Source organism: Artibeus jamaicensis, unplaced genomic scaffold (assembly GCF_021234435.1).
Source record: "Artibeus jamaicensis isolate MK-2021 breed Jamaican fruit bat unplaced genomic scaffold, CSHL_Jam_final contig_886, whole genome shotgun sequence".
NCBI classification, from domain to species: Eukaryota; Metazoa; Chordata; class Mammalia; order Chiroptera; family Phyllostomidae; genus Artibeus; species Artibeus jamaicensis.
Window position 1 is genome coordinate 81,315 of NW_026522002.1, and position 24,033 is coordinate 105,347.

Here is a 24,033-nt window from a genome sequence, read left to right on the forward strand (position 1 = left end):
GGAGGAGGGGAAAGGGGGGACACGGGGTTTGCTGTAGAGGCCGCCTGTGAAGGCAGGTGGGACTTGGGCACAGGTCGGAGGACAGGCAGTGCCCCTTGGAGAGCCTAGTGACCACCTCCCACAGCAAGGCCCTGATACAGCCACAGGTGCATAGGACACCTGCTCTGGGCCCCAAGTCCAGGAAGCAAAGCCCCAGGTACACCCTCCTTGCTGGCGGTCTCGCAAGTGGGCCCAGCTTCCCGGGGCAGGCAGTGGCGGCCCTGGACAGGCAGGAGGGAAGCCCAGCTCCTAGCAGGATCAGAAACACACAGGCACCCACAGATAAACCATTCACATTGCAGTAAACTTCTTTGGGTCTCTGAGAGTTTTGACAGGGACGTCGCATGCGAGAACGACAACTGTCTGGGGTCCGGCCCACAAGCGGGGCCGCGTGCAGGCAGCTTGGGGCAGCCTCTGCCCCGCAGCGTCTCCTTCACAGTATAGGCCGGCCTGGCCCCAGCCCTGCACGGGAGAGCCGGCCTGCGGCACCAGCCCCTCAGGCCGAGTCCGGGTCCATGCTGCAGCCAAGTGCCTCAATGTCGTTGCTGATGTCCGAGATCATGCGGTCCCACTCATCCCCCTCAGAAGGTGCGGACTGGTCATCAGAGCTGCCCGCTGCCCTGTTCCCGTTGGAGGTGGAGGTTGAGGTGGAGCTCATGGCCCGCCGGTACCGGCCGAAGCTGTCGGTGATGATGCCGCGGCCATCCTTCACCCCAATGGTCTCCAGGAAGTTCTCGAAGTGCTGGCTGTCCTTCTCGGGGATGAAGGGCCGCAGACCTGCAGACGCAGCGCACACCTGACCCTGCACATCCTGCAGGCGGCAGCTCTGCCAGGACGTCCCAGGTGGAGAGACCAGGGTGGACCCCAAGCAAGGCACCCCCACCGCCCCACTGCGCTCCCACCCGTGGGGCTCACTCACTTCCAGACAAGACCGGGAGGATGCCCTGAGCTGGGGGCCCAGGGGCCTCCACCAGCCACCATCGACCAGCCTGGACTCTGGGCTGCAATGGCACCCCCGCCCCCACCCAGCACCGTTCTCCTTAACCCCCAAGGCCCACGCCAGCGCCAACCCCGGCCTCACCCAGCAGCAGGAACTTGCGGCTGTCTCCGTAGAGCCGCCGCAGGCTGATGCAGAACTCATGCACCGAGGCCCCGTTGCGGTAGTCGTGCAGCAGCGCCGCAAACTGCTGGATCTCCTGCGAGGACAGCTTGGTGCGCAGCTGCAGGGAGCAGGCAGTGACAGGAAGCCAGGCCAGAGCCACGCCCACCCACAGGGACACACGCAGCCCTCCGCCGCAAGGACAGGTGCCCAGAGCAGCCTCCAAGCACCCCCCAGAGGGCCCCCCGCCTACCGTGAGCATGTAGTCCTGCAGCAGCTCAGCGGCCGTGGCACTCAGCTCGCTCTCGCTGGCCGTCTTGGCATGGGGCACCGCAGGCACACACTCAGGGAAGGAGCTGGAAGGACAGCCCCACCCTATACCTGCACCCATGACCACACGTGGGGCCCAGGTAGCACGGGGGGCAGGGTGGGTGACAGAGAGGGGCCTACCGTGGGGGGAGGGCACTGCTGGGGAGAGGGAATGACAAGATGCAGGGAGGGACATGGAAGGTGACCACCACAGGGTCTCACATAGAGTGATGACATCAGCAGTGTGACTTTGGGGAGCCCACTAGATGGACTGGGGGACCAGGGACCCACAGGGAGGGGCTGCATGAAGGACGGGAACTCACAAGGTGCTGGTGTCCATCTCATACGACTCCTTCGCATCCGCCTTGGTGGAAGAGTCGTCTGTATGGAAACGCAGAGCAGGGTCACCAGGCGGTATATGAACAGGGTCAGCGCTCAGCTGGGGACTCTTCCTGGGGGCCTCATGAGGTGGGGGGTGGCAGAGGGCTCCCCAGAACCAAGGACAAGAAAAGGCCTGCCTGTGGTATGTGCTCCCATTAGCACAGTCCTTGCTTTCACCACGTCTCCTCTGAGCCGCCAGGGTCGCTGTGGCAGCCCACGCTCGGATGAGCAGCTGGGTCAGCCCTGCAGCCAGCCCCTGCCACACAGCCGAGGAGGGCAGAGGCTGAGACCTGCCCTGACCCCAGCCTGGACCCAGCCAAGGACAGAGACGGGCCATGCAAAGCCAAGAACCTCAGACCAGTGAAGGGCCCAGCACAGCAGCTCCTAATAATGCACAGGACAGACCACGAGGTCTCCAAGAGCACTGTCTCGTGCAGGGACCGAGCTGAGGAAGGTGACAGAGTGTGGGACTGTGGGAGAGGACAGGAGGAAAAGCAGGAGCACTGTCAGAGTGGTGGGCAGAGGTAGGGCCCCAGCTAACGTTACGTCCCAGCTGGGGACCCGAGAGCACGTTAGATGACACTCAGTGTGTGCCAGGAAAGGAGGTGGCTCAGCTCTGACCCAAACACAGGGTGCCCGTCCTGGGCTACCTCAGTGGGCCTCTCGGGGGGACCATGAAGCACTGTGTCCTGGTCAGAGCCCTGAGGATGGAGGAAGCCCCAGGAGTGATAAAGGGCAGGATGAAGCCTGTCCCTGGAGCCTCAGAGGGACACACAGGGCAGTGTGCAGATGGAGCCCAAGGCACGTCGGGCTCTGCCCACGCATGGCGAGGGCCACCCATGTCTGAGCCGTGGGGTGTGGGAGCCCATCAGTGAACTGAGCCCCCGGCACACACAGGGTCTCTGTGGGGGGCGGGCTCCCAGCCTCGGTGGGAGACCTAGAGAGGGGCAGGTGGGCTCTCTCGGCACAGAGAGGCCACACTGGGCTGCTTGGCCACCAGACTCCTCTCTGTGCACCTGACTTGCAGAAGCCACGAGTCCTTAATAAACTTCAGATTTCAGAAGCAGCAGGTCTGACTGAAGTGGGCTGTGTGCACGGGGGCGTCTTGTGTGCTGGCATGTGGGGCGTGGTGGCGCCCAAGAGTATCTGGGTCGAAGCCTCCAGGGCTCCTGCGCTCGCCCATACCCCGCACCCCACCATCACCACCCCACCCTGGCAGCCTTGTTCTGGGAGGGACCCCCCTGACCGAAGCAAGCCCAGTGGCCTGGAAGGAGGCCCCAACAGCCACATACAGCCTGGGCTGACCCTGCCGGCAATGTGACCGTAAATGACAGAGCCCGGAAACCAAGGTGTCGGCTCACACCCCCAGGTCCATGGGGCAGAGGCAGTGACGTCCCTGCTGCCCGGGCAGCACAGCCTGAGTAGCAGGAGAGCCCCGGTGGGAAAAGACGGGCCCTCCACTGCCTGCCCGCCACCATCACTCACCGCTGTGGAGGGACAGGTGGCGGGTGGGCGTTGAGGCCCCGTCGAAGATGGCTCTGTCCAGGAAGTCGATGGTGGACTCCGTGTACACAATCTGGAAGACCTGCCCGAGCAGGGAGCACAGCTCCTCCGCAGCCACCTGTCGTGGGGCAGAGCAGTAGTACCCAGAAGCCTGACCCCTCAGTGCCAACTGGCACCAAGACCAAGTGTCCCCCGGGGCCAAGGTCAGCAGCCTGCCAGGATACTCCCTGCAGCTCCTCCACCGCCCTGCTGGCCACCGCCCATCTCTCTGTCCCAGCCTGGGGTGCTGGGATCGACATTCCCAACAGAGACCACAGGTTCCACATGCCTGCAGCTGAAGCAGGGCCCCCAGGACATGGGGCCGTGTTGAGTGGGGCTTCCAGTGGGACGGGCTGGCCGGGACGGCAGCAGTAAAAAGGAGCTGCCTGGCTGCATCACTGCCGCTTCACAGATGCATGAATGACACAGGGCTGGGGGGCACGGCAAGGAGTTCCTAGAGGCTGATGGCCCTCAAGTGGCTGACGGGGCCCCAAACCCTAACTTACCACTCCCAGGAATCCACCCACAGGGCACAGATTGGGGTACAGGGGACCGAGACCCCCATCACACAGAGGAGGGAGGGGCAGGCAGGTATGGGCAGGGCCTGGGCCTGGGTGTGTGGGAGTCTGAGCATGGCGGGGGCAGGGCCGGCCTGGATGGGTGAGGGCTGGTCAGGCCCCAGGCTGCTAACCTTGCTCTCCGCAGCCAGGACCACCAGGCAGCAGGCCTCCACAGGCACCACGCCGCTCTCGGACAAAGACCCTGTGGCGAGGCCTCGGGGACTTTCCGCACACAGGCTCTGGCTGGGGGAGACGCCGGGGTCCTGGGCTGCGAAGCGGACACCGTGCAGGTTAGGGGAGGCAAGGGCTTGGCTGCAGGCTCTTGTGGGCACGGGCTTCCCCCGCCTTGTCTGGATGAGGGCCAGCCCCAGCGGCACCTGTCTCCAGGCCGCCCACCCTTCACACCAAGGAGGGCGACACCACCCTCCTTGAGCTGCTGACATCCGCACACAAATGGACAAATGGCTTAGGCCAGGACGGGAGACGGCCAGATTTCAGCTCCCTTCAACCTTCTCCACAGAAGGTACTGACAGGGCTCCAGGCAATAAACAGTGGGCTGGGGACACCATCCTGACGGGAGGTGGGGAAACTGAGGCAAGGCGCAAAGCGCATGTGAGGGGCAGAGTCCGGGTGGGGACCTGGACCCAGAGCCCCGCCCATACGGCTGTGCCATCACCACATCTGTGCCGTGGGCGTGGACACACCCCCACCTTCACGGTCACTGTGCAGATTGGATGAGGTAAGTCCCATCACAGCCTCCACACCAGTTTGAGCCACAGAAACTGCCATTTTTGAGGACTGAAGCAGTCAAATATCAGCAGTCTTCCAACCTGAGGAAGTGCCATCACTGAGCAGAATCGGCGGGCACACGGAGGAGACACAGGAACAGACTGGAGGGGTGCCTGCTCAGTGTGGGTGACAGAGCAGGGGTGTGAGGTGGGTGTGTCAGTCCATGTGAGAGAATGTTCGTGTGGGCCAAAGGTGCCAGGTGTAGCAGCCCAAAGCCCAGGGGCTCTAACTGGGGCGGCCACAGTGTGGGTGGCCAGCAACACCTCTAGGCGTACAGGTGGGCACGCCCTGACTGCCCCCACCCTGCAGGGCTGCCCACGCTCCAAGTCAGCAGTGTGGGCGCCTCTCCCAGAACTGGGCTCTGAAGAGCAGCCCCCTGCCCGCCGACTACGGACCTTCCCTCTGTGCTGCCCGACGCGTAGCATGGATGCGTGGGGGTGGGGGGGCGGGGGGCTCTGGGGACAGAGTCCGTGCTGTAGCACCAACCCTAGATCCCCACTGGGGAGCCCAGTGCCCACTCCTCAGGGCAGAGGCCATGGACCCAAGGGCAGCTTGTCCGGGTGCCCAGTGAGGTGGCCCCGCTATGGCAGAGGACAAGGTAGGAGAAAGCCCTTCAGACCTTGGACACTGGCTGTGCTGGGCGGAGGCCCTGCCAGGCCTGGATACCAGAGGACACCCCAGTACCCCAGAGAAGGCAGCACTGAGTAGAGGGCAAGGCTCAGCATCTGTGCCCCCTGCTCCCCTGGGTCCTGCCCTCCTCTAGCTGAGACTGACCTCAGGGACAGGAGGGCCACTTCCCCGACATGGCAGGCGGAGGCTGTCTCCAGAGCTCTGCCCCACGCAGGCCCCTCCACTGTGGGGACGCAGCTGCAGCTGCCGAGGCCCCACCCCTAGATCATACCTGTCTTCAGGACTACCAGATGCGAGGCATCGTCCCGCACGTAGGACACGGCAGCGATGTCATGGATGGGGACCCTGAGGATGGTGTCCTCGCCATCCCTCCAGGCCAGCTTGACATTGTAAGCAGACAGGCTGATGACGGCGTCGTGCTCCTGGGTCAAGTGTCCGGGGAGCTGGTGGGCTCTCTGGAAGAGGTGACCAGGCATCAGACATGCCAAGACGCTGGGTCCCCCCACACACACCCTAGGGGTGTCCTGGGAAAGGCCCACGGACTCGGACCAATGAAGCGTGGGTTTGGGTGTCATTAAAATGTAGAGGCAGCACAGAACCATAAGCCACACATCTGGGGACAAAGTCTTGTTCAGACCAAGGAACCAAACTTGATGGGATGGGTCATCTCTTAACAGCCACAGAGGCCCAGGGTCAGAGGCTGTGGCCAGGAGGCAAAGCAGGCCATGTCAGAGGCTGGGGGTGGAAGGTGGGTTACCTTTGCATTGTCTATGAAGTGCAGGATCTCGGTCCGACTGGATGGGTTCAGGTACCCGGGGATGGACGTCAACTGACCTAAGTACTGAGAGAGAGGGAAGGCAGGGGCTGTTGGGAAGGCAGTCAGCCAGCAGGGCCTGGCCGCAGGCGACCCAGTCTCTCATCCACCAGCAGCCCGCAGTGGGTTTGGCTGAAAGTGTGGCCCCTGGGAGGTGCCCCAGTTCTGGAAAAGCCCATGTTTGGGGAGCAGGCCCCCAACACAACAGCACCCCCAGTATCCCAGCCACAGCCGAGGGCCAGAGGCGAGGGGGGCAGACAGAGATGTGCCCAAGTGCCCACAAGCCTGAGTGGGCTTCACAAGGGCCTGTCGGCCGCGTGGGGGAGTCTGGGTGTGACACAGCACAGTGTTTCTGCCACCGACACTATCTAGTGTTTGTGGACGTCTTCCCGGAGCAGACCCTCCCTCTGCACCTGTCAGCCCTGTGCAGACCACATGCAGGGTCGCTGCTGCAGCGGGTGACCCAGACTACCTTCCCCCATTCAACACCTGCTCATCCTGTCCCCCCAAGAAAAACCCGACCAACTGAAAGTCAATGACTCTCCTTGGTCCACTGGATGGTGCGGCCAGACAAGGCTGAGCCCATGAGGAAAGAATGAGACAAAAGCCACAGGGCAGGTACGCGGCAACAGCAACTAAGCACAGACAAACCAGCTTTCGTGTGAAATGTAAAACTTCATGAAGGGACACGAGCCACACAGTAAAAAGGCAGCAGGACAGAGAATATTTGCAAATATCATCTGTGTGATAAGGGAGTACCACCCAGGGCGCACAGAGAACCCTGGAAACTCGACAACAGGGGAGTGAGCAACCAACAGTTCTGCTGTTAACTGACTTATTTTTCTTCAATACAGATGCATAAGCCAAAAAAAAAAAAAGAATAAAGGGTAAACAAAATGTGGTCCATCCACACACTGGAATGTGACTCAGCCTTAAAAATATGAAAGTTCTGACACCTGCTAGAACACGGCCAGACCACGAGGACGTGATGCCAATGAGAGAAACCAGAGCCAGGGGGACAAACGCTGCTTGACCCCACCCACAGGGGCCCCGGGGTCTTCAGCCTCAGAGACAGAGGAGATGCTGGAGCCAGGGGCTGGGGGAGGGGAGCGAGTGCGGGATGGGACAGAGGGCTCTGCTCTGCCGGATGAGGAGCTCGGAGTCAGACTGGGCCACAGCCGCAGGCAGTGGGAGAGCGCTCAGCGCCGCCAGGCTGTGCGAGGGCAGCGTCAGGACGGCAGGTTGCACATTGCAGACATTTTATCACAATGAAAAACATGTTAGCGTTTTCCCAATCTGCCGTCCACAGTGGACCTGCCACCAAGATGCCAATTTTCAGGAAGACCCTTACGGGGAGGTCAGCATGCCTGAGGCTGAACCCTCGGGTACGAGAGAAAAGGTGGAGGCCCAGAGCCGGGATGAGGTAAGAAAGCCTCCTGATCAGCACGGCTGGTGCGTTAGCCGACACAGGGAGGCAGGCGGAATTCTGACCACGGCATTCAGAGGAAGCCCCCCCACCTCATACCAGGACCCCAAGGTGGCGCCCAGAAGAGGAAGGGGCCTCACACCAATCGGAGGAGCTCAAGCAGGAGAGGAAGAGGGACGAGCCAGCCGGACTGGGGCAGGACAGAGTGCACGGGGGAAGCATCGTCGGCCACCTGCGCCCGGAGTGCCTTCAGGCGGTGCTGCGGTGCTGCGGTTTCAGTGGCTGGCCACTTTGAGACACTGCTGTGGACAACACTGTCTAACCTATTGCTTCGGCAAACCGGAAGACAAGTCACTGTACACGTGTGAATAAAAGACATGAGCCCTGGCTGGTGTGGCTCAGGGGACTGAATGCCAGCCTGTGAACCAAAGTGTCACTGTTTCCATTCCCAGTCAGAGCACATGCCTGGGTTGCAGGCCAGGTCCCCAGTAGGGGGCGCGCAAGAGGCAGCTACACACTGATGCTTCTCTCCCTCTTTCTCCCTTCCTTCCCCTCTGTCTAAAAATAAATACATAAAATCTTTTAAAAAACTGTTTAAAGACATGAACAAAAAAAAGGTAGTTTCCTTAAAAAGGTTATAGTTTTACATTTTACCTGTACATCCTCACTCCACTTTGAGATCATTTCATGTGAGAGGCAAGCCAGAGGGGCTCATTTTCTGCCGGCCCTTCCCATGGACCTGGAGACATGTTGGGCATGCCCGTGTGGGTCCCTGTCACTGCTGCTGGTCTGAGTCAGCCCCCCTGCTGACCCTTGCACCCTTGCTGCCGTGGTTCTGAGGCCAGCGCACGGATTCTCTCATTTTTGTCCTTTTTCAAAACCATTTCGGCTCCTCTATCCTATTGCCTTTCCACATAAACTTTAGAACCCTGACAGCTTTCTGCAAGGTGCTGCTTTGGCCTTGAACCCCAGCATGGGGAGGTCTGGTGCCTCGTCCAGGCCACGTCTCCAGGCCCTGCACTTGGTCGGCGTCCACCACCTGGACCTACAGCAGCTGTCACAGCTTTGCGCACTTCTCAGACACAAGCCAGCACATGCGCTGCTGCACGTGTATGGGCGTGTTGCTTGTTAGTGATGCGAATGGGGTCTCACTGTCAGTTCTGTGGCTCAGCCCCATTGGCGCCCTGTCCAGGGTCACAACTGCCTCCTTTCCCATTCCCCTGACCTCTTGGTGAGGTGCCTCATTACTGACCTATTTTCTCTGTACTGGGTCTAGGGGGGAGATTGCCCAGAGGGCCCTGGGCACAGGTTCGACAGGACCCTGGAGACCTGTGTCTGGGCCACGAGCGCAGAGCACAGAACCACTCTCGCTCTTGACCCAGGAGCCTGAACACGTGGCCAGCCAGAGAGGCACTCGCCACCACAGGGGCAGCCAGGAGGGCCCAAGGACAGGAGTCAGGGGCTGTGTGCACCAGCCCTCACACACGGCCCCTCAGCTCACTGGGGGGCGGATGGCCCTGGGGGGACGGGGCGGCACTGACCTTCACCTCCTTCTCGATGTAGTCACTCAGCAGCCTGTCGGGCTCCACCCGCTCCGGCAGAGACAGCACCACCGTGTGCAGGGGGCGCCGCTCTGTCACCTTCTCGTGGGCTTTCTTGTCTCTGCCCTTTTCACCTTTGAGGAAGACGCGCTTGAACGGAGAAACGATCCCAGGCTGCGATCAGAGAGGCAATGGCTGTGGTTACTGCCAGCACGGTCCCCACGCAGAGGAATTGGCCACATGGGCTGCGGAGAGAGTGCCTAGACACATGCATGGTGGGCTGGGCCTTCACCTGTGTGCCGACACTTGGAAGGTCAGGTGCCAGTTTCCAGTGGGCGGGAAGAGGGTGGGAAGGAGGTTCTCCCCAGACCATAGAAATGCCGAGTCCTCCGTCCTCCGGGCTCCACAGGTCACTGCACTCCAGGACCTGAGAGGCCCGAGCAGGTGCAGCCCAGGCTGCAGCGTCAGCAGCGGACGGCAAAGGCCCCACCCTCCCTCTCCCGCTACAGTAAAAGATCTCGTGCCCCTCTGCACATCCTGTCCCCCCCAGCCTGGGCGACTTCTCACCCTGGCCAGAGTCTGGGTGGCCCTGGAGGCTAGGCCACAGCTGCAGCAAATGTGCACAGCAAGGGTACGGCAGGTGAACCGGCGAGCCACCTGTGGCTCTGAGGCCGCCTGTCTCCCTGGGAGCTGCAGGAAGCCCGAGTGCTGTGGGCACAAGTCTAGCCCTGTGCTGTCACCCACACGGGTGCTGAGGGTCACTGGTTCCAGTCATCCCCAGGGACATAAAACCAGAGAACACAGGCACCAATGGGCAGGAAACCACGACATGGGGAACCAGGAGCTGGAGGCCACACCAGACCATGGGTCACCTTCCGTCCTTGGAGGGCCCCACAGATGATGGCAACAGGGCCCGCAGCAGGCCCAGCCCTGCCAACAGCCCAGAAACAAGCCACACTGCACCTGAGCAGCTGCTATCAACACGCTCACCAGCACTCGAACTGCTTTTCCTCTAGAGGGAAATTGCATCGTGTGCAAAGGCAGTGTCTGGACTCACTCTCCTACCTTGAACCTCCCTCCTGCCCCGGGCACCCCCTTGGGGCACAGTAAAAGCTGGCTGGTTAACACACACCTGTTTGGGGGCCCTGAGGGCTAGGCCCCAGGAAGGCCCTGCAGAGGTCACAGCCCCACCAGGGACAGAAGCCCATAGCAGGTAGACAGGCCCTGAACTCAGGATGAGATGCCGCCAGGTGCCTGCATGGTGAGCTGAGTGCCAACCAGCCTGTTCTTAAGGCACTGCTCGGGCGGCCAGCCTGAGGGTAAACATGGTGGCCCTGGACCCTCCCACCCCCGACCCTGAGGCTGCCAGCTGGCCAGGTGAGGAGCCAGCCACCCCTGCCACCTCAGTCCACATGGGACACCCAGCCAGCACGGACTGTTTTCGCAGGAACAGCTAGCGAGAGGCCCCCCAGGGTTTCGGCTGATGCTGGTTTGCCAGTGAACTTGTAAAGGGAAGTTCTGGCTGAGAAGCAAAAGGAAACACCCGGTTCCAGTAAGTGGCAGTGGACTGATGCACCGGGAGACCAGCTGACCACCATTGTCACCAGTGGCTGCAGCCCTGCAACCTCTTAATTCTACCACATGCCCAGGTTCACCAGCGCCAGAAGGGCCTTGTGACCTTTGACCCAGAAAGACAAAAGGACCCGCCCAGCCCCAGTAGGAGCCCAACGAGGCTGAGGCTCCGGATGGAGCCCAGGCACCGCGAGGGGCCTCTGCCGGGCCTCTGCAGTAGCGGCAGAGGCTGCGGAAGGAGCCGGGCGCAGCGGTGCTCAGACCTGCAGAGACGTGCTCCCTCCTCCCCTCGCAGGGGTTGAGGACGGAGTTCCAGGCGTGGGTAGGTGGCCGTGAGTAGTGCACTCTTCGTGACCTTTCCCCCCTGTTACTTTCCAGTTCGGGTCTTGGGTCGTTGTTGACCTCGAGTGAAAACGCAGACTCTGGTCCTCAGCAGCTGTGACACCTGCTGCCCCTCACTCCCGACCTCGGGTGCTCGAGCCCGGCCAGCCACCAGCAGGCCCGGTTCTCAGACCCCAAAGACAGCCGGAACCCCCACCTCCGGCCCCAGGGCAGGGCCCAGGCGCACCATCACCTTGCACCCTGCCCTGCGCCCACCTCGCTCTCCGTGGGCCCGCCCCGAGGGGCATCTGCAGGAAGGGGGGTTCCCGCGAGGGCGCTGTGGCCGCCCCCCCTGGGCCGACAGCCCCCGTGCATGCTCCGCCGTCTCTGCTGCTCTGGTGGAGGCACCGGAAGGACGGTGACCACAGCTGCCATCTGCTTCCGGCTGGAAACGCAACGTCGGTGATGAACCCGAAAGGACGCCAGCAGGCCGCGCGTCTCCCACCGAGGTACACACGCACAAGTGTACGCTGCCTTGTCACACGTTTAAAACCCACCCGCGTGTCTTTTCCTGTGAACTGTCTGTTCCCACTTCCTGCCTGCTTTTTCTCTCAGGTCACGGGTTTTGGTTCTATTTCTAGAAGAGCCTTATATAAAGAATATTTACCTTTCACTTTATAAGTTAATATCTTCCCTGATTTGCTGTCTCTCACTTCTGTTGATGTCACCAGACTGTGGGCACTGCCCCACGGCTTCTGGGCTTGAGTGACGGGGAAGCAAGCTTCCTCACCTCCCTGGTCCCTGCAGAGTCCTCCCCACTTTTGTGTGTACAAGGCTTGTCTGTTCTTATTCATGTCTCCGACCAGCCTGTTGTCCACCCTGCTGCCATCCATGAGAGGGTGGGTCTAACGTGTCCCCACCCCACCCCCAGACCCGCTTCTGCAGGGACAGACAGGGTGGTGGTGGCAGTGGGGCTGCTGTCTGCGCCCGGGGCCCCGGGGAGCGGGCCCATGGCAGAGTTCCATGGCGGTGGCAAGCGCTGCACAGCCCCTCCTGCCCTTCTGTTTCAGAGGTGCTCTGGCTGCTGTGCCTCGTTCCGAACACCAGTGAGCGGTGAGGGGTCTAGTTCCAGAAAGCGCCCGGTGGCACTCTCACTGGGATCGCACCAGAAATCAACTCAGGGAGGAAGACAGTCATGCGCCGTCATTGCACCCCAACATCAGGCACTGGTTTTGGTCTGTTTCGCAGGAGTCTCCTTCCGAAAAAGACCCCCGGGAGGTGGGAAGACCACTGCTCCTCAGGACAAAACCCAGATACCTCCGTGAGTGGGTGGCCACAGGCCTGACCCCGGGAGGCCGGGCAGGACCTTACCTGGTCACCACCTCGAAGGCTGCACTTGTCTGTACCAGTGCCCATGAGCCACCCACAGCCCAGCACACGACACCTTGGCCAAGGGGCGCCATCTGGGCTCCTCCTGGGGTCAAATGCGCCACCTGGCTGGCGCGTCAGGTCCGCAGAGTCTGTCCTGTGCCCACAGGAAGCAGTACTGGGAGCAGCCCCACAGCAGCCTGGCTACCGGCGACAAGCGTCCAGAAGGGACCCGTGTGGCCAGCCTGGCCCTCACTGTGCGAAGGCAGGTGAGCACACCACAGCAGCCACACAGGAGCGGCGTACACGGAGGCCCAGCAACTGCCGAGGCGGCGGGGGGACAGGCAGCGCACTCTGCCCTGGCTTCCTAGCAGACCTGCCCCGAGTGCACACTCAGCAGAGAGGCACAGGCATTCCTCACACCATTCTTGCAGCTTTTCTAAAGTTTGGAATCATTTCAAAATAAAATGACTTTTAGAATCACATACCAGTTTTCTGGGCAGGCAGTTCAGTGGTTGTGGCATCGTCCTGACATGCCAGCGGTTCCGATTTGATCCACGACTGGGGCACATACAAGCCTCCACCCACAAACGTTGTAAGTGGAACAACAATCAATGTTTTTCTCTATCTCTCTCAAATCAGTAAATTTTAAAAAACAAAAACAAAACTCCCCAGAAAACGGGACCACTGACAGCTCCTTATAACAAGCATTAGAACACAATGGGCCCCACTGGTGAAGCTCCGTTGGTTGGATGTCATCCTGCAAAGAAAGGTGGCCGGTTCAATTCCCAGTCAGGGCACATGCCTGGGTTACAGGTTCGACCCCTAGTCAGGATGCATTCGGAAGGCAGCCAGTTGATGTTTCTCTCTCATGTGGATGTTTCTCTCCCTTTCTGCCTCACATACCCTCTCTCTGAAATTTAAAAAAAAAAAAAAATCACAGTGGGACCTCCAGAAGAATCTCCAGAACCAGGGACTCAGCTCCTCGGCCTCCTACCAGGCGACTCCATTCCTGACTTACCTCAATGATGGCCCCTGCCCTGCCTGGTCCTGCGCATGCCAGAAGCAGTGACAGAAACGGTGCCCTCGGACGAGTGACTCCGCAGGTGGGCAGGGGCACGCAATGGGGATGCAAGCTGGTGAGACCACTGCCCTCCGCCCCCTGAAACAGCACAGGGCTCTCTCCACCTCGAGGCACTAAGATGCCCCCAGACAGTGAGGGAGATTCCCCAGGAAGCACAGAGCCCAGTGAGCAAGCAGGAAGGGAGCGTTTGAGACCACCAGGAGGAAGCGTGCCGGTGGGTGCAGACACGGATCTGGGTGCGCGCAGAGAAGCGCCGGTGATGGCTGTCTCCAGTGGACGGGGGCTTCTCATTACTTCTCCTTGAGTATATTTTGTTGGGGTTTTTTTTTGAGGTATAAATTTTTTAAGAAAGAAATTTTAAGTTCATTTGGAAAATAAAATCCAAAATTATCAGCAACTGCCATTTTCATCTACCGGCTAGGCAAACACCCCACCCTTTGCTAACATGCTATGTGGGTGAGGTTCCTAGAAAACAAGTGTTCTCATTCACTGTTGTTAATAAAAACCGGAAAGATACCAAAAAATAAAATGAAAACAAATTTTTAAAGAAGAATACAAACTGGTGCCACTGCGGCAGCACGGGCAGTTTGCCAGCACCTGCCAAAATGACAGCTGAGTTTGAGCAGAGTGCACCTCGGGAGCTGACGCCGCAGATACCTGGATGCAAGCAAGGGCAGCCACAGGCTGCGTCTGCATTGCCAGTTGGAGCAAACAGGCTGCTGTGAGAGGGAGGCACAGTGACCCACAGGAGAAGGTGCCGGTCAGCCTTGAATGGAAAGAATGACAGGTCTGCCAAAGCTCAGTGGAGAAAAGAGCCCCTAGAGGTGCCCGTCCATCAGGGAGTGTACAGCCCCAGGGTGCTCCCCCAGAAGAGGCTGTAGGCTCAGGGGTGCAGGGTGCCCGCACACCTGGCAGCAGCGAGCCCCACAACAGCCTGGACTGTGGCTTCTAAACACCTTCCCCATGGAAGGCAGCCAGAGCTCCCAGGAGCAGCGAGCACCCCCACAGCACCAGCAAGGGGCGGGGTGGCACCCGTGTGGGGGTCCGGGTCTGAGATGAGGATGGACCTACACTAGCCTCCTGGCAGAAGTCGGTCTCAGCACGCGAGGCTGGAAATGGTGCCGAGCCCTCAGGGTCTTCCTCGGGTCGGGACAGTTAGCAGCTAGTGTTGGGTGGACATCTGCAGGCTGCTCCTGCAACTGCCATGTACTTTTGAAGTTATTTCAACAGACAGGCATGGAAAATCGGTTGTTTCCAGCAAATACCCTGTCGAGTTGGGTTGACAGCACACACAGGAGTAGCTGAGATAAAGCAAACATGTGTCGATGTGCCAGGGGACATGTGAGCAGAATGACCGAGAAGCCCCCATCGACAAGAGCTGGCACAGCATCACTTTGCGGCCTCGCAGGGACAGGGCAGCACACTGTTGCCCAGAGGGAGCCAGCTAACAGGCACTTCACAACAGAATGGAGCGCTGAAAATACGCAACCCAGAAGACGACAGACAAGGAAGAACAAAGCACAAGACGAAACTGAAGACGAACAGCAAAAGAGCAGATGAACACAGCCATATCTGTATCAGTAATTATACTGGCCTGACTGGCTTGGCTCAGGGCGGGGCATCGTCCCACAAAGCAAGATCACTGGTTCATTCCCATTTCCCAGTCGGGGGCACACGAAAGGCAAAGGATCCAAGTTTCTCTCCCTCTCTTCCCCTCTCTCTGAAAATAACTTTGCAGAGAGACAGAGAGGGAGAAAGAGAGAGAGAGAGAGAGAGAGAGAAACATCAATGTGTGGTTGCCTCTGCGTGCCTACTAGGGACCTGGTCCACAACCCAGGCATTTGCCCTGACTAGGAATTGAACCTGCAACCCTTGGTTCACAGGCCAGTACTCAATCCATTGAGCCACACCAGCCAGGGTAAAATCTTTTTTTATACAGATTTTATTTATTTATCTTTAGAAGGGAAGGGAAGGACAGAAACATCAATGTATGGTTGCCTTTCATGAGGCCCCTGCTGGGAACTGGCCTGCAGCCCAAGCATGTGCCCTGACTGGGAACTGAACCACTGTTGTTTGGTTCGCAGGCCCGCGCTCAATCCACTGAGCTACACCAGCCAGGGCAAAATAAAATCTTAAAAAAAAAATTATACTAAAGGTCAATGGCAGAAGTAGTGGATGAGATAAAAAGTGAGATGTGACAACTACCTATACAACACAGTTTATAAAAGATGCAGTTTAAACACAGAGCTGTAGACATTGCGAGGACACACCCTGCAAATGTGCAGCATAAGAAAGCTGGTGTGGCTACATTAACATCAGATGGAGTAGATTCCAAAGCAAGGAACAGTGCCCAGAATAAAGGCGGCTGTTTCATTGTGGAAGAGAGTTGTTTCAACAAGACAAAGCGACCCTAAATGTGCATGCACTGAAGAACTGAGCCTTGCAAACACATGCAGCCCAAACTAACAGCACTGCAGGGAAAACGAACCCAAAACGGTAACTGGAGGTTCTAACCGGCCCCCAGAACCGACAGGATCTGCAGGGAGCACGCAGCAGGCGCAGGCCGGTGGCAGGAGGGCCTGCTGGGCACCTGTCTTGCAGGAGAGGGACAGCCATGTGAACAGTGCGCCTGAAATGTCATGTGGTGTGCTTGAGTGTGAGATTGTTGATGTCCCAGAGTTACATGCTTGTGATTTCATGATAAAAGATCTGTAGTAAAAACAAAGTACATTTGTGCGGGACCCCAAGTACAGTCACCACATCACCCAGCAATTCCGTCATCGGGTGTCTACCCAGGAAATGACAATGTGCCCACGCTGACTTGCTCACAAATGTCCCTGCAGCTTCTCCTAGTCACTCCGAACTGCTCCGAACCCAACCGTCCAGCATAGGTCAGTAGAGAACCAGCAGTGGCAGATGCACAAAGAATATCCCCGGCGTGATGCCTGCGAATTGGGGGGACCCCAGAGCGGGCTTCTGAGTCAAAGGGGCCTTGCCCAGAAGGACACTGCCATGTGCACCAGTGCAGGTGAAGGCCTGGGGCAGGTGGCTCTGACGCAGACAGACTGCTCTCGGCAGAGGGGGGCAGAGCAGTGGCTGCCCAGGGAGGGGCCTCCTAAGAGGCACAGGGACTTCCTGGGTGACAGCAGGGTGTAGGTCACACAGGTGTGTGCACCTATCAGAATTTAGCTGGCGTACACATACGGTGAATGTATCTTGCAGCAAGCGACAACTGTCACCAAATACTGAGCTCTAGTTAATGAGCGCCTGCTTAAGTGGCAGACCAGGTGAGTCTGCGTGACACGCGCAGGAAGGTGAGGCAGGCTGCTGGGTGTGGGGGTGAGAAGGGCCGTGCAGGGAAACACCAGTGCAGCAAATGTGATGGATCCAGGCGGTAAGGAGACAGGAATTCAAAATTTTACGTAATGACATGGAGTGAGGCTGGAAAAAGCAGAGAACAGCTGTACACTCCACCTGCAAGGAGGAGCCAAGACTCAGCATTAGGGGAAGGATGTGGAACCGAGCCTGAAGCGGGCCCGACACTGAGGGTTCAAGGCGCAGGTCAGCCTCTGAACGTAAAATGGGAGAGCTATTTCAAGTGACACAGTGACTGGCAGCAATGAGAGACGGTCAGAGCTGGAGCATTTCCTGACAGGTGACAAGGAGGGCAGCACACCTGACATGCAGGTCTGTGCAAGGCGTGGAAGGAACAAACTGCACCCCACCATGTAAGCAGAACATCCCAAACCACTGCATTTCTGGGGGAAAACTAGCATGGAGTTTCAAACTGTAGATTCAGGATCAATAAGTTTCCTCCCATGTCAAGAGTAATGGCAGAGGCAAGACGGCCCCTCCTACCGGTGAGGGACACCCACACCAGGTTTTGGGGAGCAGCAGCAACACCTCAGTCAGTGTCCGTCCGTCTTCCCCCACTTTCCGGATTCAATGGCTGCTCCCCCTCCTGGGCCACAAGATCCCCTGCGTGTGCAGCCACATAAGCCTTGTAAGCCTCGAACAAAAGCCCGATTCCTAGCTCCTACTTACTACAGAGGATCACACTCACCGCGCTCCTCTGTACCCATGATCGGGTGTCTAATCTCAGCCCCACTGCCACACCTCGCAGGCATTGAGAAACCGCGACGTGCCGCCACTGGCTCAGGGTAAGAACACACATCTGTGTTTCTGCTCAGTCGGCAACTCCTGTCTCAGCTCTCTCAGCCACTGCGACCCAGGAAACCTGAGCACTGCTCCTGCCAGGGTAGTGCCAGCATTGCCCACGGTGCTCAGGACAGCAACGGCACAGAGCTCTGTGGTGGCCCTGCCTCTCTGAGTCACCCCACCATGTCAGAGGCAGCTGTGGAGACCAGGTCCTCAGACCTCCAGGCTAGAGACTATGCCCCAGCCACGGTCCTAGCCCAGGGCCACTGCACCAGATTCCTGTCACATAGCCCGGCACCCTGGGCTTGCTTTGAAATCGCCTGCTGCCCTAGTCCACTAGGACTGAGGACCACAGACTGGGGCTCCTGCAGCCAAAAGCCCTAACCTCCAGGGCTGGGGGTCACATGCCAGGTGCAGGCAGGGCTGGGTCCCCAGGGCCACTCTCTGGGGTGAGGAGACAGGCCTTCTCCCAGCTTCACACGGTCCTCCTGCTGCATGCCATCCTGGGGTGGCCCTTTGTCCAAGCTTCCTCTTCTGATAAAGACGGAGGTCATATGCGATGGGGGCCACCCCGATGATCCCATCTAACCTCATCTCCTAACAGCCCTGCCCAAGTGCTGGGGGCTAGGCCTCCACACAGGAATGTGGGGGGGCACGGCCACCCAGCTCACTGCGCCTGGGAGCAGGGGCAGCTGCACTCATGCACCTGAACCAAGCTGTCACACACTGGTGTTATGTGAGGCTGGGGCCCAAGGGGACATCACAAGATTCTGCACTTGGACTCGATGTCTCCGTAACTGAGAGACTCCTTACTCACTCTCTAACGACCCTCTGCCTGTCCTCTGGGCCCCATGGAGGGTCTGCGGCCCCAGAGCTCATTGTCCCCCGCCTGTGTGCCGAGCAGCCAATCAGTGCTGGGAAACAGTCCTCGGAGAAACAGATGACGAGCTGCAGTCGCTTCAGCTGTGCTGAGGTGCAAGCCAGACGCCCCTCGGGCCTCACCCCACCTCCCCAGCTCTGCAGGTTGCAAGGCAGCCCCCACGGGTCTCTCTTGACACAAGAGCACGGCCTCTGTGTGTGTTAGCAGCTTGCTTTCCAAGCGAGACGCGTTGCCCTCAGCCCTCTCCTCGCTGCACAAAGCATGTCAGTGGCATGCAAGGTGACAGCGAAGGTGACTTCAGGCTGATCAGCCAATCCAGGCTTAACCGTGGCTCCTAACTCAGCAGCAAAAGCAGGTGAGCAGGGCAGGGTGTTACTGGCACCAAAGTAACTGCAGGGGCAAACATACGGGGTACAGAAGGGGCTCGTTCCTGACCCTACTGCCTGATGCTGCTGGCCTCTCCCTCTGGAGCAGCCCCACTGCAGCACTGGTGCCAAGACGAACGTTTGCCTGGCCACCAGCCTCCTCTCAAAGGACACTCCCAGAAGTGACAGAGCACAGGAAGGTCCCCATGTGCATTCTAAGTCCCCACTGTGGGGGTCAGGAGGTCACAGATGCTGATAGAGGGGGAGCAGGGACTCGATGCTTCCTTATGTTGAAAATTAATGAACACATGACGCTCTGATGGGAACTCTCCAACGAACCAGAGCGTGATGAGCCTGCCATTTGCTAGTCACTCTGAACCGGTCTAAGGGCCACCTGACCTGGGCACCTCTGCCCCACTCCTGCAGCCTCCTCGCCCTGGGGCACCACGTTGCCACCAAGAATCATAGTGAGGAGTACACGAGAGCAAAGACAAAACAAGGCGTGGAGGCTCGGAGTTACCTCGTGAGCCCAGTCACAGCTGTGGGATCAGTTTAGCTATGAGAGCAATTTAGCAGGTCATGGCCCATAGTCTCATTAATGAAAACATAACAGTTTTAAGCAATCAGAGCACATGGCTTGGAAGAGGTACTACCTCCAACTTCCATTTCAGCTATACAAACATTTGCGCGCGCACACACACACACACACACACACACACACCCCGTGAAGGTGAGGGACAGCTGCCTGGGGCTGCAGTCATGAAAGTTTAAAAGGTGCTGGTCTCAGCCTACCTCCTGGTGCCCCACGCACCACCCAACAGAAGAGCAGCAGGTACAGGGGCTGGTGACTCAGGACCCATAATCTACAGGACTCTTCTCCCCACTTTTTATATGGAAAAAAGAAAATTCACACAAGTACAGAATAACGAGCAATGAGCACCCACTGCCAAAACATTCAGCCATCTCCCATTTCTGGGCGAATACCAGCAATCTCACAAACCCTATAATCTCACCTATAAAATCTCAGCATCTCCAAGACTGGAACATGGCAAACCCAAACGTTGAACATGAGAAAATGAATGACCCCTCATCACCATCTCAGACCCAGTCCTACATTTCCAGGGTGCCGCATAACTGTTCTTTTTGAAGACTGCAAATAAACTAGATCAATGCAGAAATGCTTCATTTTGTTCAGGCTGAATTCCTGGCCAACCGTGGAGCGACCAGCAGCCTAACAGCAGCCCCAGCAGGAGGAGCCGGGACCCAAACAGCGTTGAGCCGGGTGGTGACTTCCCATAGCGGCGACTGCCCACGGGCTGTAATCCTCCACGGAGTCACACATCTTTATAAAAATGCACACAATCCGACTCAAGTGTGCAGTGACGTTTCTTACAAAAAGGAGTTACATCCTGACAGAATGGTGTCAAAAGCTCACAGGACTTTCTGTGAGAAGGCAGGTTTATTCTCTAAACCCCCAAATCAGAACTTGTGGTCTGCAAGGCACCAGTCCCTCTGAGACCTCCAGGCAGGAGTGGCCCCAGGCCACTAGCACCCAGCTCACGTCTCTGTCCCCACGCTCACCCCAGGCATGCTCTCAGCCACCCACCTTCTGGCAGGCAGGCTCCTCCTGCATCCCCATCACCCAGCGGCTTCCACGGGAATGGCAGGGGCTCCAGTCACCCTCACCCTATATGCCAGCGTGTCCTCAGAAAGAATAGGACTGTGCCTGGGGCCACCTTATGCGAAGCCCCCTTGGTTCTGCTGGTTCTCTGGCAGCTCGCCACCCCATCAAGGGCAATTGGGCCACGTTAGAACACGCCTTGGCAACTGCTTGATGAGTAGCAAGGCCAGTATCTGAGGACCTGACAGGGCCCGTGGTCCACGCTTTTAAAGGGTTAAGTATGCATCTTGTGAGGGAGCTAACTTGGGAAGAGAATTCAAATGTCCAGCTGTACTTTCATAAATCTCTTTGGTCATTATTTCTGCTGTTTCAGCTTGAACCTGTGAATGTTTTAGAACAGCATCTCTGGTTAGTTTGCCACACAAAAATGACCTAACACACTGCCCTGGCTGGTGTGGCTCCGTGGATTGAGCACGGGCTGAGAACCAAAGGGTCACCAGTTCGGTTCCCAGTCAGGGCACATGCCTGGGTTGTGGGCCTAGTTCCAGTGGGGGCCATGTGAGAGGCAACCACACACTAATGTTTCTCTTTCTCCCTCCCTTCCCCTCTCTCTAAAAATAAATAAATAAGATCTAAAAAAAAAAAAAAAAAAAACGACCTAACACCAAGTTTTAGGAGTTGGAGGTGACCTCGCATCAAATGGGGGAGCAGAGCAAGAAGGTTGCACAGACTTGCAAGTGGAACAGAGCACTAGGAAAGTGTGCTGAGTGGTGGCCTGAACAGGAACCCCTGTCCCAGAGCCCTGCACAGCTGCCTGTGGGAAAACAAACTAGGGCAGTGGCAGAACAGAGAAAACACTCGCTCCTGCCCAAGGCAACTATATATCCTCTCACCAGACAATGAAGCTCCTCTAATGGGCTCGTCAGCAACCTTTGTGCCTACACCTTTCCACTGCCCCAGCTCCAGAGTTGGTGAGTTTACTGTTTTTTTCACTTCTAGTCCAAAAGCTTGGGAATGTCTGCTTCTTTCTCTTTCAATGTTGCTAAATGGTGTAACATTCCTACCAAAGCTGATAGGAGGTTAAAAGAAACTCAGTCAATCCCATCCTGCCCCCGTGGGTGCTAACCCACGACTATCCTGAGCAGAGGGGAAGGGTGTTTGGCCTGACTGTGGAAGACGGTGGCAGGGACTGGTGCTCTGATGGAACTGAGCTGGTGGGCCCGAGTGCTGGGGACAGGCCACCTCCTGTACAGGCCTGGGCCGCCATGGTTCTCTGTGCAAGGAAGGAGGGAACTGACTGAATTCCTTCTAGGGCCTTCTACCAGCTTTGGTTCAAAACTGAGAGCTTGCCCGCTTTGCAGTGGGCAGCATCCCCCTGCAGACTCGAGCTTCAGGCTGAACCGCTCGCTTCCTTGGGCCATCTTCCAGACGCAAACATCTTTGCAGGTTATTGCTGCCACACTGAAGCTGGACATGCTGCTCACAACACAGAACAAGCAAACACAGCGAGAGAGGCAGCGCCACACGACCCTGGGCAGGGGGCACCTTACAGGGCAGGTGGCAAGCGGCTCAACTGATGGACACAGCTGCCTCTGATGTAACATCATAGGACTTAACCATGCTTTGTTTCACACTTGAACATGAAAGTGCATGCACATACACGTTTACTAAACCAAAAATGATAGGGAAGACACTTAAGCAGGTTATAAAGCCTGTATTTGAAAAATATACATTTCATTGAAACCCATTTTCCATTTTAATGATAGCTTCTCCCACGTGGTTATTCCGATCTCCTTAAAACGTTGAGCTTCTTTATCAACCACTCTACCCCGCAATTAAAGCCACATCTTAAAACCTACATAAACTGAGGAGCCTCTTGCCCTATGTCCCAAATCCAGTTGCGAACCTAAGGTCACTAAGATCACTCGGATGGTGTCAGGCGGAAAAAACCCAACCCGTGAACCGGCCGCACCTGGGGCGCAGCTTCTGGTTTTACTCTGAATCCAAAACTTGAAGACACAATAAGCCAAAGGTCGTACCTTAAGCTTACACCCACTGTCCCTAAAGTTCCAGCCCGGGGACTTTCTGACCCGCACCCAGGGCCAGCTCCTCTGCATCCCTGGGCACTACCCCGGGACAGGCCATGTGGAGAGCCTGGGTTTGGGGGAGTCACTGGCCGGAAGGGGCGGAAAGGCGTGGCCCCTTCCTCCCCCGCTGCGCCGCCTGGCAGAGGACCCCCTAACGGCATTGTCCCGGGGCGCGCCTCCTACCCTCCGCGGGGACCCGCTCCGCCGCCCACCCGGCCGGGCCTGCCTGCCACGCTCACCCCCGGCGCGGACCGCCCTCCGCGGCCGCCCGGCGCCGGCAGACCGAAGGCCAGCCCGCGGGAGCCTCCCTGTGCCCCGGAGCCCGGCCCTGCCGCCCCCCGCCCGGCCCTCCGGAGGACGCACCTTCTTGCCCTTCTTGCCCTCCTCCTCCATGTCGCCGCGAGTGGTCCCCGCGGCCCGGCCCGCCCCGGGAGCCCCGCGCCCCCCGCGACCGCTACATGCTCTCCCGGGCCCCGCGGCCACCACGGCCGCGTTCCTGCTCCGCCCGCCAGCCCTGCTGCCGTCTCCGCCCGCGGCCGCCAGGGGCCGTCCGCACCCCGCACTTCCGGGCCGAGGGCGCGGCCCCGCCCCCCGCACGCCCCGCCCCCAACCTTTCATTTCGGCTAGTCGCGCCAGCCCCGCCCCGCCCCTTCTGAGCTGGGAGCGCGCCTGTCACGCCCCTATTTCACCCTTAGCCCGCCCATTGTCTCTTGGAGCCGCGGGAGCGTCTCCAGCTTTTCGATTCCGCCGCCATCTTTACGACTGCCAACTTCCTGGCCTGCCTTGCGCTCCGGAGGCCAAGCTCAAGCCGATGAGAAAAGCTGGGTGGGGGGCATGGGGCGGGGCCTGCGAGAAGGGCGGGGCACATGGGAGGGGGTAATAGAAGGGAGAACGGGCCCGGGGAGGGAGGGGTCTCAGAGGATGAGAGGCGGGGGCAGCTGGAAGGGCGGTCCTAACAGGAAGATGAGAACCTGGTTTCATTCTTTTATTAAACCTGCCATCTGCCAACCCGGGGTGTCCCGCCTCTTTCTTCAGTGTCTCCCTGCCCTCCACGTTGGCGGACAGTTTCAAGTTACACCCGGGAAGCTCCCGAGGCTGCAAACTCACACGTCCAGACCCTATCTGAATGAAACAGAGTAAACACCTAACAGTCAGCTAGAATCGGGTGGTTTGCACAATGCAAATTGGAGTCGGCAGCAGCAGGTCCACTACCTTGCCAACTACACCAAGATGCCAGCAAGAATCCTGCAGCACAGAGTGTAAACCGACACCAAAAAAAACAATGTTTGTCTCGACCGTTTTTTCAGTAAGGGATCCTATGCCAGCTGCCAGTGTATTGCCTCTCGGCTCCGTATTCTCTCATTTCCTGCTCTGCGGGATGGAGCTGGACCCTTGAGCACTCCTCCTCTGCCTGCAGAAGGTGCTGGGAGGTCGTGCGATTTGGAGT

At 58.5% G+C, this 24,033-nt stretch overlaps 1 protein-coding gene and 1 long non-coding RNA gene across 6 annotated transcripts; one reads left to right on the forward strand and one right to left on the reverse strand.

Annotated features, from left to right (window-relative positions):
- Positions 1 to 324: 324 nt before the first annotated feature.
- Positions 325 to 23,110, reverse strand: CCM2 (CCM2 scaffold protein). Of its 5 annotated transcripts, XM_053654803.1 has the most exons (12): positions 22,950 to 22,967; positions 12,880 to 13,304; positions 9,423 to 9,557; positions 9,131 to 9,304; positions 6,107 to 6,190; positions 5,621 to 5,804; positions 4,062 to 4,198; positions 3,314 to 3,449; positions 1,771 to 1,828; positions 1,392 to 1,494; positions 1,121 to 1,259; positions 325 to 816 (listed from the first exon to the last, which is right to left on the reverse strand). In XM_053654803.1, the coding sequence occupies exons 2-12, from the start codon at positions 12,961 to 12,963 to the stop codon at positions 536 to 538; spliced, it is 1,515 nt and encodes a 504-aa protein (XP_053510778.1). In that variant the 5' UTR covers positions 12,964 to 13,304; positions 22,950 to 22,967; the 3' UTR covers positions 325 to 535. The 5 variants fall into 5 exon arrangements, with proteins under 5 accessions (XP_053510778.1, XP_053510779.1, XP_037006163.2 ...); XM_053654804.1 differs by lacking the exon at positions 12,880 to 13,304 and having other exon boundaries at positions 22,950 to 23,110; XM_037150268.2 differs by lacking the exons at positions 9,423 to 9,557; positions 12,880 to 13,304 and having other exon boundaries at positions 22,950 to 23,108.
- Positions 11,447 to 14,304, forward strand: LOC119052860 (uncharacterized). Its single transcript, XR_008389616.1, has 3 exons — positions 11,447 to 11,532; positions 12,094 to 12,660; positions 13,335 to 14,304. It is a non-coding gene; the product is annotated as an uncharacterized LOC119052860 (long non-coding RNA).
- Positions 23,111 to 24,033: the final 923 nt, after the last annotated feature.